At 39.7% G+C, this 14,670-nt stretch overlaps 2 protein-coding genes across 3 annotated transcripts; both read right to left on the minus strand.

The window, feature by feature from the left end:
- Positions 1–723: 723 nt before the first annotated feature.
- On the minus strand, positions 724–2,321 carry LOC308404658 (interleukin-1 beta-like; the record flags this gene model as incomplete). The annotated part of the gene is made up of 5 exons (XM_080894807.1): positions 2,270–2,321; positions 1,821–2,058; positions 1,459–1,620; positions 1,093–1,226; positions 724–945 (listed from the first exon to the last, which is right to left on the minus strand). The coding sequence occupies exons 2-5, from the start codon at positions 2,035–2,037 to the stop codon at positions 724–726; spliced, it is 735 nt and encodes a 244-aa protein (XP_080750933.1). The 5' UTR covers positions 2,038–2,058; positions 2,270–2,321.
- Positions 2,322–9,485: 7,164 nt separating this feature from the next.
- LOC308404493 (interleukin-1 beta-like) lies at positions 9,486–11,571 on the minus strand. 2 transcript variants are annotated; one of them, XM_080894565.1, is made up of 5 exons: positions 11,535–11,571; positions 11,010–11,247; positions 10,683–10,844; positions 10,296–10,429; positions 9,486–10,148 (listed from the first exon to the last, which is right to left on the minus strand). In XM_080894565.1, exons 2-5 carry the CDS (start codon positions 11,224–11,226, stop codon positions 9,927–9,929), a joined length of 735 nt encoding a protein of 244 aa, XP_080750691.1. In that variant the 5' UTR covers positions 11,227–11,247; positions 11,535–11,571; the 3' UTR covers positions 9,486–9,926. The 2 variants fall into 2 exon arrangements, with proteins under 2 accessions (XP_080750691.1, XP_080750692.1); XM_080894566.1 differs by having other exon boundaries at positions 11,010–11,244; positions 11,535–11,570.
- Positions 11,572–14,670: the final 3,099 nt, after the last annotated feature.

The raw sequence follows: 14,670 nt of genomic DNA on the forward strand, positions 1-14,670 counted from the left end.
ACTCATATCAGAACAGAAATCTTGCATTGTAAAGATTTATTGCACAAGGTATCTGTGCTTGGATCAGCAGAGTCTGATAGATAAAGTGATCTGCCTGTCCAATAAGTTGGGCAGAAAGTGATCAGGGTTATGATGGTTAATGTCTGTTTAGTTGCCAATCACAGAACCGGCTGTACTGATCAGTGTGTAGCCTGTCGGTGTCATCGGCTCTATTCTGACTCGGGGTTTATTACAGAACACCGCGTTGCATGGAGCTGAGGAACAGTGGTTGATTTCTGACTATTTTCACAAATAACATTTTGTGAACTTTGCTGTATGTTGTGGTGAGAGACTGTTATTGTCTGTTATTTATCCCTATTTGAGTGGATTACCAGATATTTAAAGAATATATCAGCCACAAATATAAATTGGGAATAAAAAATTTATTTCAGATTGTTAGATCATTTAAATACTTGTTTGTAAAAACAAACAACCAAACAAATAATTAACATCTTGCAATAGCATAAATAGATGAATAAATACATATATAAAAGCATCAACAGTATGTTAAATTATTGATTAATAACTACACACCAGATGCTCAGAGAGCACAATGATGCTACCTTGTGATGTAACTTTACATCATTAATTATTCCAATTTATGTACCTAGCACATACTTTAAGAAGGTCAAACTGGAGCGCAAATAGAGCTCCAAAATTCATCTTGGGAATCCTTAATGGGTTTTAACTCTGGCGCTGGATGTTGAAGCTTCTGTAGCGTGGGGCGGTCTCCTGACACACTTCCACCACCTGGTCATCGTCCTGCGCTGTGCTGATGTACCAGTTGGGGCAGCGGACAGACATGAGAGAGCTGATGCTGAGCCCAGTGTCGCGTTTATAGAAGAGAAATCGCACCATGTCGCTTTCAGCGCTTATCCTTGTCAGACTGTTTTTATCCGTCACCTCCTGAGAAGAGCAAACATCCATGTCAGAGAGTTTCAGTCAACAAAATTAGGCCTGATATCAAATATTAATTCACCTATATGTGTGCAGTGTCTTATAGATTATAACAAATGGTGTGCTTTTCATGTGAGATTCCTGAAAGAAGTTTACCTCCAGGTGGAGGGTTGGCTTGTCGTCATCCTCGTGACAAGACAGATAGAGGTTTGTGCCTTTGATGCCCAGAGCGACAGGCCTGGTCTCAGCGATGGGTGTAGGGTGCGCGTAGGTCGACATGTTCAGGTGCACTGTGGAGAGAGTGATGGATACAGGGTCATTTTAATAAATCATGGCAGCGTACGTAAGCAGGAAAATGTTAGAGGCACAATTGAATCAATTTAATAAATTCAAGCTACCTATCCTTTCTACTTTATGGCATTTTAGTTCTTTTCTACTTCATGTTTCTAACAACATGGATGATGATTGAATATTTTTAATGATTTTCAACTATTTAAACGTCTAAGTGTCACATGTAGTTACCTTTGCGGTCATCACTGCCTCCCTGCAGCATCACTGCATGGAGCTCCATGCTGCTTTGGACCAGAACCAAGCTCCTCTTTTGGCTGTCAGTCACAGTGCACTCAATCTCATCCCTGCTGGTGAACTGAGGCGGTGCACCTGTCCTCTCGATCACACTATGCTCTGGGACAAAAACAGACATGCATGGTTGAATATGGTGTTAAACTAGATTTCTGTCTACTTATGACTAGGATGGTAAAATGGAAAGATACACTATTTGTGTATTAATCTAAAGAGAATTCAAAATAGCTAAACCTAATTCATATTTTATAGAAGAGATAATGGCTCATTATGAGTTTTTCCAGTATTAAACTTGTGATTACCTTCCACAATGCTCTCCAGCATGATGGAAAGCAGGTTTTCATCCTGGAAGTCTGTGCTCAGCACTGGCTCTGACTTGCTGGTCTTTAACCTCTCCATGGCAATGATGAGGTTGACCACACTCTTCATTGTCACTGGATGATGGGAAACTTCCAAGTCCAGTCCCTTGGGCATCTTGAGGCTCCATTCCTCAGCCATGTAGCTCATTTTGAAGTCCATCTTTTACTGAGTTAAGATCTGCTAAAGCACAGAAAATAATTTGTATTATCCTCACAGCTGGATTTTCAGCAGAACTTCTACTCATCTTATACTTTCTTTATTTTGTTTCTGTTACTATTTACATTTTTATAGCATTTTTAAAAAATTGCTCTCTACTGTTACAAAGCAAGGATCTTCTTTGCTCAAGATGAACACTGTCAAAAAACCAAACGAACATTGTAAGTGAGCTTACCTGTTGAAATTTGTAGATCAGAAGCTGTTTCAATGTGCTGTGTTCACTGTTGTTCTGTCAGTGTTGTTCTGCCCGACTGTGCTGTCTGGCAGGGTTTTTAAATCCCCGCATCAGGGAACTTTCGTATTGCATACAACACATACGTCATTATGATGCAATAGTGGAGTTGTACAGGTTGTCGGCGGTGAAGCAACAGCTTGAAGCATCTGCACAGAAGAGTCATAAGTAAAGGATAAATAGACTGGCAATTATAAAGTACCTCTATATTCATTTTAGGTATTAAAAGCACTTTCACTCGATCACACAGCAGTACTCCATCAAACGTTCACCCGAATGCCTGTGTAGGTTTGATGAATATCCAGGACATGATAGTCTAAGTAAGTAAGTAAGCAACTAGCCTTGTTTAAGGTTTGTGAAGCACTTTCACCTCTCATCCCAGAGGCTTTCTCAGTTCTAAAAACCAACTGTTGAAGAGTCCCAGGTATTTAAACCCTAGTGGGGTTTTCCATGCATTTATTGAGTGGTGGTCCGAACACGCTTCGCTGCATTGCATGCGATGGATGAGAGGAGTAACAAGTCACTGCTCTGTGAGCATTAAGTGTCTCTTGATTTCTCAGTCAGATTCATACATGAGCAGCCATCATTCCCAGATCATCAAAACAACTGCGCTTTAAGGTAAATGTTGTTGTGATTTTTGCTCTATAGATAAAATTTAACGGAATTGACATGTCCATTGTTATATACAGACTATCTACTATTAAAATAGAGCAATGACCGACAGCACCATGACACAGGACTAAAAATTGCCTCATCTTTGAGAAATAACAAAAAATTCAAGAAAGCAGGTGAAAACTCATCATATGAAATTTAAAAACTTTCTTCATACGTCTTTAAAAAATTTTAATGGGGTATTTTAATGTGATAAAAAAAATTCCAGTACACTTCCTAGGTGGAGTTGTGTAACAGTGCTTAAATAACTCTAGATTTGCTTGTTGGGACATGAGTGAGTGTGTCAGGCACGTTTATCACGCTCAGGCTAAAGTTTACATCAGTGTTTTGACGTCAAAAACCAAAAGACAAAAAAACCCACTGTTTGCAACCATTTTAGCCTATTTTTTTTTTTACTTTCACTTTAACTCCAAAAAATAATAATAAAGAATTTTATTATCTCTGCCATTACTGAATAAAAAGACAGAAAACCCTCTGCTTTAATGTTCCCAGTTTAAGCTTCTATATCAGCCCTCACTGATAGATGAGGGCTTCCTGACAGTCACTGTTTTATATTTAACTAAAAAAGGAAAGATTTATCATAAATTTAAGCATATTACAAATGTCTCAAATGGCTTTTACAGATTTAGGATATTTCAGTACAGTTTTGAAAGGATGAAATATTTTAGATAAGGAAGACAGATTGTAAATCTAAAATAAGCTGTTGTGAATGGATCCAAATGTCACGAGCTGGGAAATGACTGGAGCCAAATTGGATCTGTCTAAATCTGTGATCTAAAGTCAAAATTCCATCTTCAAAAGCTGGATTTTTTGGTTAGATCAAGAAAAACCTTTTGATAGAGTGGATTATTTGTTTAGGACACTTCAAGATGCAGGTTTGTGGAAAAAACAATATTTCATGCTTTGAGTTGCTGTTTTGTTGAAGATAGGAGGGGACTCAGCAGACCAGTCCCTGTCTGGAGAGTCATTAGGGATGGTTGTCTGTTATCTGCCATGCCGTATGCTCCTGCTCCTGCCTTCACATACACTGATGCAGGAAATAGAGAAGAGACTGGTTGCCTTTTTTGGCAACTTTTACCAAAGCACTTTTGTTACCTCTGTGGGAAGGTGGACAGCGACTCATTGACATAAAAAATTGCATTAGGTCTTTTTGTCTTCAGACTGCTCAGCATTTCTTATACCCCAAACCACAGATGTGGATCGAAATGATGACTGGTACGGACATCTCAGGGATTTCATCCTTCTACCACTCTGAACCAAAGTGTTATGTGTTAAAAGATTCTGCTCTGAGGTTTATGCCAGCAGGGGGAAGACCCCCTGTTCTTCAACCCTCTTATTCAGTCTAGCTTGCTTGGTTCTATTAGCATCAATAATTGTAGCATTTGTTACCATGCAAAGAGTCCTAGCAACATCTGACCTGACAAAACTGGCAGTGCTGAGATCAGGAGAGCAGCGGAAAACTGCTGCTGTCTTCAGCCGGTTCTGCCAGTTCCTAAGTCATTGTCTGTCCTACGGAAGTTGGTGGAGGAAGTGGTGGCTGCCCTTCCTGGATTCGTTTGGCAAGTGCCTAGTGTGGGTTTTGCAGAGACTCACTAGCCGCCACCCCCCGTGTCCTATGTTCATAATATTTTTAATAAACGTGGGCGCAAGAGAGAGAGGAAGACATCTTACAGTGAGTTGAAACAATAATTTGTTATTTATTCTTGCATATACAATTTTTCTCATTCGTATTGTGTCACTTTGTATGTCACTCACAATTTCCATCACCTCTTCCCATTCGCTGAGCCCCTGCACGGTTCGGCTTTGGTATGCCACCCCAATATTTTTAGTGGCTCCCATGGCCACCCCTATGAAAAAAATCCAGGGGGCCCTAGATCTCTAGTTGAGGATAGCGCACAGGTGAGTTACCACAAACAGACATATGGCGCTTAATTAAAGCCAAGTGTATCGTATCTGCTACATGTGTTTTTGTGAGTTTTTGAGACTTCTACATCATCAGCATGACTTTTTTTTACCCTCAAAAAATGATCTAAATTGCATGAAACATTTTTAATGACTAAATTGCAAAAATATGGGTTATGTAGCAAATGTGATACAAATTAAAACTCATATGCAGATTAAAATTTGATATATTTTTATATATATTTTGTCTTGGGGTTCAACAAACACTCCATTATCAAAAGATGAAGATTTCTGGCAGTTATTTCATGGTTTGGGTTTTAAAGGGACGTAGTCACTGTAAATATGGACTGGTTCTTATATCTAAGCTAACTGAGCTCTCAAAGTGATTTACACAACTTGACTCATTCACACCAGCACTTTTTTTAAAATACTCTTTCTGTCTAAGTGTTTCTATCTAACATTCACACATATTCATATTCTGATGGCTGCATTGGAGAGCAACTTGGGGTTAGTACCTTCCCAAGGATATTTGGCAAGCAGACTGGCTATCTGCTCTACCACCTGAGCCACAGGTGGTAGAGCAGACAGTCAAAGATTATAAGCTTGTATTTTTTTCAAGCTGAGGAGACCTTGCAACATTTGTGGTTTGGATGTCCTAAACTAGTTCCTCTCTTTACATCTCCCTGTCTGGAGAGGTATTAGGCAAGGTTGTCTGTTATCTGGCATGTTGTATACTCTCCTCTCTTTACATTACCTCAACTGTTGTTGGCTGGGTATATGGACAGGTGTTGGGTGACAGAGTTTTTATTTATGGCCCTTAAAACTCTGCAGCACAGCGGAAGCAGACTTTTCTCATCAATTTTCTTACAGGCCAGGCAACAATGGTTAACTAGGAGAAATAAGATGAAAGGAATTGGGTCCTCCTACGCAAATTGCTACCTACTCATGGTGGAGGGGTTTGTGTGTCCCAGGGATCCCAGGGGCTATGTTTTGTGCCCTGGTAGGGTCTGTCATGGCAAATTGGTCCTGGGTGGGGGACGACACAAAGAGCCATTCAGAAGACCCCTATTAGAAGACCACCGAGGGAACAGTTTACCCTGCCCAGGATAGGGTTACCGGGGCTCCACTCAGGAGCCAGACCTGGGGAGGGTCCCTGAGGGTGAGCATCTGGTGGCCAAACCCGGCCGGGCACCACCCAAAAAACGGACATGGGCCCATCTTCCTGCAGGCCCACCACCGCAGGAGGTTAGGGTTCATTGTGAGTCGGGTGGTGGCCAGGAGGTGAAGGGTGGCTGGCCTCTGCCGTAGAGATTGAGAAGAGTGAGAGAGATAGAAAGAGTGAGTGAGAAGGTCAGCCATCTGGGAGGGGCTCACAGTAGAACCGGAGCCAGCTGAGGTGGTTCAGGCATCTGATAAAGATGCCTCCTGGGCGCCTCCTGGGTGAGGTGTTCCGGGCATGTCCCACCAGCAGGAGGCCCAGGGCAGAGCCAGGACACGCTGGAGCGATTACATCTCTCGGCTGGCCTGGGACCACCTTGGTGTTTCCCCAGACAAGCTGGAGGAGGTGGCTGGAAAGAAGGAGGTCTGGGTAAACACAATTTACCTATTATAAAATGGATTTTGTTGTTGAATGGGGTTGTTAACATGTGCAGCAATAGTTTCTGTTTTTCATTGTATAACTATAACTTCTTTGTATAACTTTATTTCTATTGTACAAAATGAAACGTTCAAGTGCAAACTTCATCCAGGACAGAAACAGCCACAACTTGGGCTCTTTGCTAGCATCTGCACAGGCAGCATGCTAACACAAATATAGCCAAGAACCCAGAGTGATGTTAAAGCTGAGTAAATGCCAACCCCAGCCCAGCAGTCAGACCCTGAACTTCAACAGGTAATAAAAGCAGCTCTGTTTCTACCTGTTCAATCACTGTTGCGATTGCTTTGAGGTGTCTTTGGGCTGGTTTCCATATTTGCCTTGTGTTTTATGTTCATACGTAATGTTGGAATTTAGTCATCTTTAATACAAATATACCTCATTATTATATGTCTCACAACTACGTCATAATTACATCACACACATGTTTTATACTTACCACACAGTTAAGTATTATAGAGTAGTTTTAGAAGTAGATTGCTACACACAGACAACATTAGACATTACAGAGAAAGGCCCCAAAGAGAGAAATTTCGATTGGGAGGGCTGCCTCACTAGTGGAGGCCTATCGCATCTATCGCGTTCGGTGTGAACACACCGTTAGCCTGACACTGTTAGAGAAGACAAGGCTGTAAATTTCAGGTTAAGAAAAAGCCCCCCCCCCCCCCCCCCCCCTTCTCTTCTTCTCTCTATGCAGGTCTGACTGGAGGGTAAGAGGTGGTTGCCATGGTGATGGGTGAAGCGGTGTTTCCAAATAAGGCCCAGAAAGCTGCAGAAGAAGAAGCATGAGCTGAAGCGCTGGATCACAGCCAAGTAAGAAGAACTGTGGCTTAGTATCCTGTTCATCACACATAATAAAGATTTTTTACTTAACCTTCAACTGCTTAATAAATTGAAGAAAATGCGCTTTGAGCATATTTGTCTTCTCCTTCTCAAGAATGAACCCAACAGTAAACACTAATACAAAGATGTTTGTCCTCATTAGGATAGGGTTTGTGTCCATGTGTGGGATTGTAGCCCAAGGTTTATGTTGTTAACTGGTAATTATGTGAAAATGGGTTTTAAGTCATTCAAAGAAAATAGTGTAATGAGTAGTGTAACAAATTACTTTCTCTATGGAGTAATCAAGTAACATGCTGCATTACTTCAACCCCAACACTGGCAATAAGGCTTCGTTTGTTTGAAATAATTTCAATCCTTGTCAGTGGATTTCCTCATGAATAAAAATGCTACAATTATCTATAAAAATAACAAATAACAATGTTTATTTTCATAGTAATTTTCAGGCTTACAAACTGCTTCCCAGAAAGACAAAATAAAAAAACAGTCGAAGTCGGCTGTGTGTCAGGCAGTAGCTGCACCCAGAAATGCAGCGCTCAGAAGAAAAACTAGAACTAAACTTAAAAGTATGCTGAGCTCAAACAAGGTAAAAAAAAAATAATGCAGATCAAAAAGAAGGAAACCAGAATTATACATTTTCTAGGGAAACACAAAACCAAGAGGAATCCAGCTCTGAGGGAGAGCATGACAAAAGGATCAGAGGAGACTCAGACAATATATGCACACACAGGATAACAAGGGAAAAGGCAGCAGGTGGAAGTATAACTGAAACTAACCAGATAAACAGATAAAGCGACAAAAGAAGCAGAACTAAACCTAAAGCACATGAGACAAGAGATCATAAGACTGGAAATACTGAAGACTGAGACCAGGGCTAAGACATATGAACTTAAGATACAGACAGAAAACAAAACAGAGAGACAAGATGAAAGGAAAAGAACTGGAATAAAAGAAGAATTAACAAAAGTGTCAGCGAAGAACAGCAATTATTTATTTTAGGAAGAGAAACCTAAAGAGGTTCTAGTAGCAACAGGAGCATTAGATTTGTGGTTGTAAACAAACTGTTAAGATTCCAACACAGAATTTAAGATCTATAACTTAGATGCAAATGGTATTAATGAAAAGTTTCAGTCTGGTTTTAAACCTCTATTCCGTGGTTTTAGTTTTACTTGACTTGACTGCTGCTTTTAACACGGTTAACCACAACATTCTTCTATCAAGATTGGAACATGATGTTGGTCTCAAAGGTACGGTTTTAACTTGGTTTAAATCCTATCTCTCAGAGAGGTCGTTCTCTGCTGCTATGGGACCTCAAGGGTCCGTGCTCAGTCCCGCTCTTTTCTCTTTGTACATGTTGCCGTTGGGATTAATTTTTTAAAAATACAACATCTCCTTTCACTGTTATGCCGATGATATCCAGATTTATTCACCTTTGAAATCTGACGTGTCTGCTTCTTTGCAACATCTGTTCAACTGTTTGCATGAAGTTAAAATTTGGTTGTCACATAATTTTCTTACATTGAACGAGAATAAGACTGAAATCGAAGTCTTTGGTAGTCACACTCCGCTAGACCAGTTAGCTGATGCCCTTGGCCCTCTCGCTAGCCATCTCTCGCTCACTGTAAGAAACCTCGGAGTGTTCCTGGATGGCTCTTTTAAACTTGAGAAACAGCTCTCCACTGTGGGAAAAAACAGCTTCTGCCAGTTGCGTCAGATATCTAAAGCAAAGCCGTTCCTTCCTTTAAAGGACCTTGAAAAGATTATCCACGCATTTATCACATCCAGATTGGACGACTGTAACTCCCTCTACTTGGGCCTCCAACACTCTTCTCTTTACCGGCTTCAGTTAATTTAAAATGCAGCTGCGCACCTCTAGTGACGCACTCCTTTATTAATTATTTTTTAAAATTCAAATTCAAATTAGGATTTGTATAGACTTGTGAAAATATATCAGTTTTGGGTTAATTATTTAAACACTTGGAGTACTAGACATTTATAAAAGCAGGTATAGTACAAGGAGAAGTTCCTCTTATTTAACAGTTATCATGTCAGAGCAGAAGTTGTGAAAATATTGATTTTTTTATTTTAGATCTTTGCAAGAAACATATTATTAGAGCTTTTTTTTTTTTACACAAGGTGAACAAAAGATTTAAAACAATCTGTCAACTTTAGACAAGAGTATTACAGTACGTCATTCCATCTTAAATCTACAGCCTTCTCATTGCATGAAAATTTTATAGTACACAGTTTAAACACATAAAAAGACTGATGTGAAGTTTAAGTCTCACATATCAAATACCTTTCAATCAACTCTAAAGAAAAATAAGACATAAGATATAAAAATGGAAATAAAAATAAATACATAAATACATAAATACACACCAGATGCTCAGAGAGCACAATGATGCTACCTTGTGATGTAACTTTACATCATTAATCATTCCAATTTATGTACCTAGCACATACTTTAAGAAGGTCAAACTGGAGCGCAAATAGAGCTCCAAAATTCATCTTGGGAATCCTTAATGGGTTTTAACTCTGGCGCTGGATGTTGAAGCTTCTGTAGCGTGGGGCGGTCTCCTGACACACTTCCACCACCTGGTCGTCGTCCTGCGCTGTGCTGATGTACCAGTTGGGGCAGCGGACAGACATGAGAGAGCTGATGCTGAGCCCAGTGTCGCGTTTATAGAAGAGAAATCGCACCATGTCGCTTTCAGCGCTTATCCTTGTCAGACTGTTTTTATCCGTCACCTCCTGAGAAGAGCAAACATCCATGTCAGAGAGTTTCAGTCAACAAAATTAGGCCTGATATCAAATATTAATTCATCTACATGTGTGCAGTGTCTTATAGATTATAACAAATGGTGTGCTTTTCATGTGAGAGTCCTGAAAGAAGTTTACCTCCAGGTGGAGGGTTGGCTTGTCGTCATCCTCATGACAAGACAGATAGAGGTTTGTGCCTTTGATGCCCAGAGCGACAGGCCTGGTCTCAGCGATGGGTGTAGGGTGCGCGTACGTCGACATGTTCAGGTGCACTGTGGAGAGAGTGATGGATACAGGGTCATTTTAATAAATCATGGCAGCGTACGTAAGCAGGAAAATGTTAGAGGCACAATTGAATCAATTTAATAAATTCAAGTTACCTATCCTTTCTACTTTATGGCATTTTAGTTCTTTTCTACTTCATGTTTCTAACAACACGGATGATGTAAAACAGATGATTCTGCATCGAGAACGATTTTCAACTATTTTCAACTATTTAAACGTCTAAGTGTCACATGTAGTTACCTTTGCGGTCATCACTGCCTCCCTGCAGCATCACTGCATGGAGCTCCATGCTGCTTTGGACCAGAACCAAGCTCCTCTTTTGGCTGTCAGTCACAGTGCACTCAATCTCACCCCTGCTGGTGAACTGAGGTGGTGGACCTGTCCTCTCTAGTATACTCTCCTCTGGGGAGGAAAAAAAAACAGACGTTCATGGTTGAATACTGTGTTGTTATGCTGTTTTAAACCAAAGGCTTTAGTTAGATCAGAGAAAAGACATAGATAATAGTATATAATATAATAGTTCAGTGTTTTTCCACTATTTAAATGAAGTCTTGTCTGTGTGATTACCTTCCAAAAAGCTCTTCAACCTGATGGGCAGCAGGTTTTCATCCTGGAAGTCTGTGCTCAGCACTGACCCTGACGTGCTGGTCATTAACCGGTTCATGGCAATGATTAGGTGGGCTACACTCTTCATTGTCACTGGATGATGTAAAACCTTCAAGTCCAGTCCCTTGGGCATCTTGAGGCTCCATTCCTCAGCCATGTAGCTCATTTTGAAGTCCATCTCTTACTGAGTTAAGATCTGCTAAAGCCCAAAAAACAGTTTCTATTATACTCACATTCATTCACTCACACATTATCTAAATATGTCTTCTACCTTTTTATCAGTTATTTTATTTATTTTTGTTTCTTATTCAACCAAAAAAACATGACATTTTTATATAATGCATTAAAGAAATATAGACATTTGCTTCACCAATTTGTGAATTTAATCTATGAATGAAACCTTAGCAAAAAACAACTACACTCTATAAAGGATCCTCCTTATAATCTGCTCCACATTAACACTGTCAACAAATTGAGTCAGCTTACCTGTTGAAACCTGTAGTTCAGTTCAGTGTCAGTGAGCTTTGTTAGCAGTTGTCTGACTGACCTGACTGGCAGGAGTTTTATACGCTCCCTCGTCTCCTCCTATTGGGGAATTTCTAGAGCCAAACAAGGAGTGGAGCTCCGGTGCTTTCAGTGATGAAATACTGGGATTACACTGACATGTTTGAAGGTCCCCTAGTATCTAGCAATAAATAAACTATAACTATCACTGAATTATGTTATTTATATTTTTAAGGGGAAAACAATGTTTTTTGAAGTAGAGTTACATTGAACAGCCTGAAAACCCTCACATGCAATATTGAAAGTAGGAAGCTATACCGCTGAATCATAAAGCAGAATCAACAAGCAACAAAATACTGAGAACTGTACGTTTATATTTTTTTTAGTTACTACATTTGACTCCAGATTTATGACTTTAAAAACAAAATTTTTAAGGAGGTGATTTAAGCATACTGAAGGTAAATAAAGGTGTAAGATTGGCATCTGTAAACTCTTTGTTGGCCCTGTATTAAAACAGTATCAAAGGGTTGAGTAATATCAGCGTCTTAAAAGTGTAAGTCATGTGGAGTCACAGCGGGAATAACAGAAAGTACAGAAAGCCGATGAAGCGCATGGCTCGTCACATGAAACCCAACATTTACTTGTTTGAAAGTTGTTATTTTTTCTCACTTATTTGAGCACTCTGTGGGGTTTTGCTGATATTTTTTGAGGAAAGAAAATAGGAAGTGTAGTGCAACTGGTGCTATTTGTGTTAGGTATGTTACAAAGCTGATACCAAGAATTCTCAACATACAGTCAGATACAGTTTAACGTGGTTTAGTTGGGTTGTTTATTTCTCCACTTTCCTGGTGCTTCCTCTGCAGGTGAGCCAAAACCACACCCTGCTGCCACATGCTCTTAGAGCCTTTTTATTGACCGAGTGTGTCAGGCATAGTTGTCACAGTTGAAAGCTCTGAGTAATTTATCAGTGCCTGGCAGGGGAAGGGCTCCACTTAAATATACTGTTTATGATATTTACATCCTGTTGCTTCATATAAACTTTAAAAATGCTACGATCTCCAAATAAAAGTTTTCATTGTGTGACTAGTTTTGCAGCTATAATAGGCACATTTGACTCCAGATTTATGATTTTAAAAACAGAATTTTTAAGGAGATGATTTGAGCATATTGAAGGTAAATAAAGGCTATTGAAACAGTAACAAAGGGTTCAGTAATATCAGCGTTGAACAGATAATGGTTTTATGGTCCAAAGTTTGGAAGCATATAATGAGTGCTGTGAAATTCTAGCTTCATGTAGCAAATACTTTTCAAGATATAGATTTTTAAATGGTCAGCTGACCCGCTTTCAGGCTATTTTCCAGCACATTGAAATCTGGGGCAACGTGAATAACTTGAAAACAATTAAAGATAAAAGCCTGGAATTTTCACTGGTTCTTCTTACTAACAAAATGAATCGACGTGTGTGATCTGGGACAGATAACCAAAAAATAAAAATAAACAATCATACAGAGACATACAAGAACACTGTTGGAAAATCACGGTGGAAAAAAAGCAAGAAAAACAAAAACAAATCCTGACTGTGTGTCAGTACCATTAGCCAAGAAGAAGAGACTAAATTAAGCAATAAATAAATACAATTAAAGGTAGCAGTTATAGCAAATGAGCATTATGCTGCTGGTTGGCAGTTTCACTTTACTTTTTCATTTCCTTTATGATGAAATCAAAGGGAAACACACAGAGATACGACAAACTTTGGCAAACAGAGTTTGAGGATATGATCCTTGATAACCAGACATGTATCTTCCACTAAAATATATTAGATTTCATTAGAATGTTTTTTGACATAGGAAGTGAAAGGCAGTGCAGCTGACAGGTTTGCTGGTTTATATCTCGAGGATCCTGATTTTAAACCTTTTGCTCAGCTGGGGCTTTCACTCTGGAGTTTCCTCTCACAGTCCAAAGACATGCATGTTAGGTCATGTCTCACCCAGCGTGAGCTGGGATAGGCTCACTGCCATCCAATCTGCAGTTGGGTAAGGGGTTAAGGAAGGTGAATTGAAGGGGTGGGGGGTGAGGACATGCATGGATTTGCTGAAAACAGTTTAAATTTCACATAAAACTGTAGTTTTATCTGTTTAATATGTGTTTTTGATCCTTTTATTACTCAACGCGTCCCACTGTCCTTTTTATCTCTGCTATGTTTAGTGTGAGTCTTCTTTATACTGTTTAGCATGTGCAGTTTGGCTGTTTCCCCACTCCACTGTAGAAGTTGTGTCTTACATCTCATCCCCACTGACTCAGTGTGTTTATAAGGTATAGTCCTGTCTTCTCTTTGGTCTTTTTCATAGAGTCCGTTTAGCTCGCTGTACTGCGCCTCAAACTTCTACCAGGTGGGTTTTTTTGGTTTGACTTATTGACCGTTTTCTGTTCTGTCTGTTTCCTCCTGCGCCCTAAAATTTCAGTTCTCTCTTCTGAAAACCACGCATCAGGACAGAAACAAACATTGTCTTCACAAACATTTGCAGGAAATGGGATGATGCAGTTCAGTTGTCTTACGTTGTTTGTGTCTTTGGCCTTTCATTTGGCTGCTGAATCAGCTTTCTTGCCTCTTTCTGCCTTCATTCTTTCTAATTTTTAAAATTTCTTTTCTTTTAAAAAATGTGTTAACAGCTGGAGTGATTATTTTGAATATATTTGTTATTTCTGATAACAGTATAAACTAAAACGTGCACACATATTTTAGAATACAGTGTTATGCGAGTATGTGAATTAATTCTAAACCAAAACCAGTCATTTATTATCCTGTGAATTAAATCCTATATTTAAAGAAAGAAAAAATGTGAATGTTGTGTTATGTATAAGCCTCTACACTAATACTTAGTGGATATTACCACTGTGTGGCTGTCACTGCAGCCCATCACACACTCCCCCTCTTGTCTCACTGGGACTGCGAGAGAGACAGTCTGCAGTGCATTTATGCTTGTTGGGAATGTGGTTGATGGTGAATCGGAATTGCTGGATCGCAAGGTACCATCGCGTGATCCTTCCGTTTGTGTCCTTCATCTTCTCTATCCATTGTGGTTTGTTTCCAATACGAACTTCTGTCCCAGAAGATAAT

This window comes from Rhamphochromis sp. 'chilingali' (assembly GCF_963969265.1).
Source record: "Rhamphochromis sp. 'chilingali' genome assembly, chromosome: 10".
NCBI classification, from domain to species: Eukaryota; Metazoa; Chordata; class Actinopteri; order Cichliformes; family Cichlidae; genus Rhamphochromis; species Rhamphochromis sp. 'chilingali'.

Coding starts and splice junctions, on each gene's coding strand:
- LOC308404493 (XM_080894565.1), bottom strand. CDS start 11,226: ATGGACTTCAAAATGAGCTACATGGCTGAGGAATGGAGCCTCAAGATG. Junction 10,845..11,009: donor GTTGAAGAGCTTTTTGGAAG/GTAATCACACAG, acceptor TTTCCTCCCCAG/AGGAGAGTATACTAGAGAGG. Junction 10,149..10,295: donor AGCCAACCCTCCACCTGGAG/GTAAACTTCTTT, acceptor TGCTCTTCTCAG/GAGGTGACGGATAAAAACAG.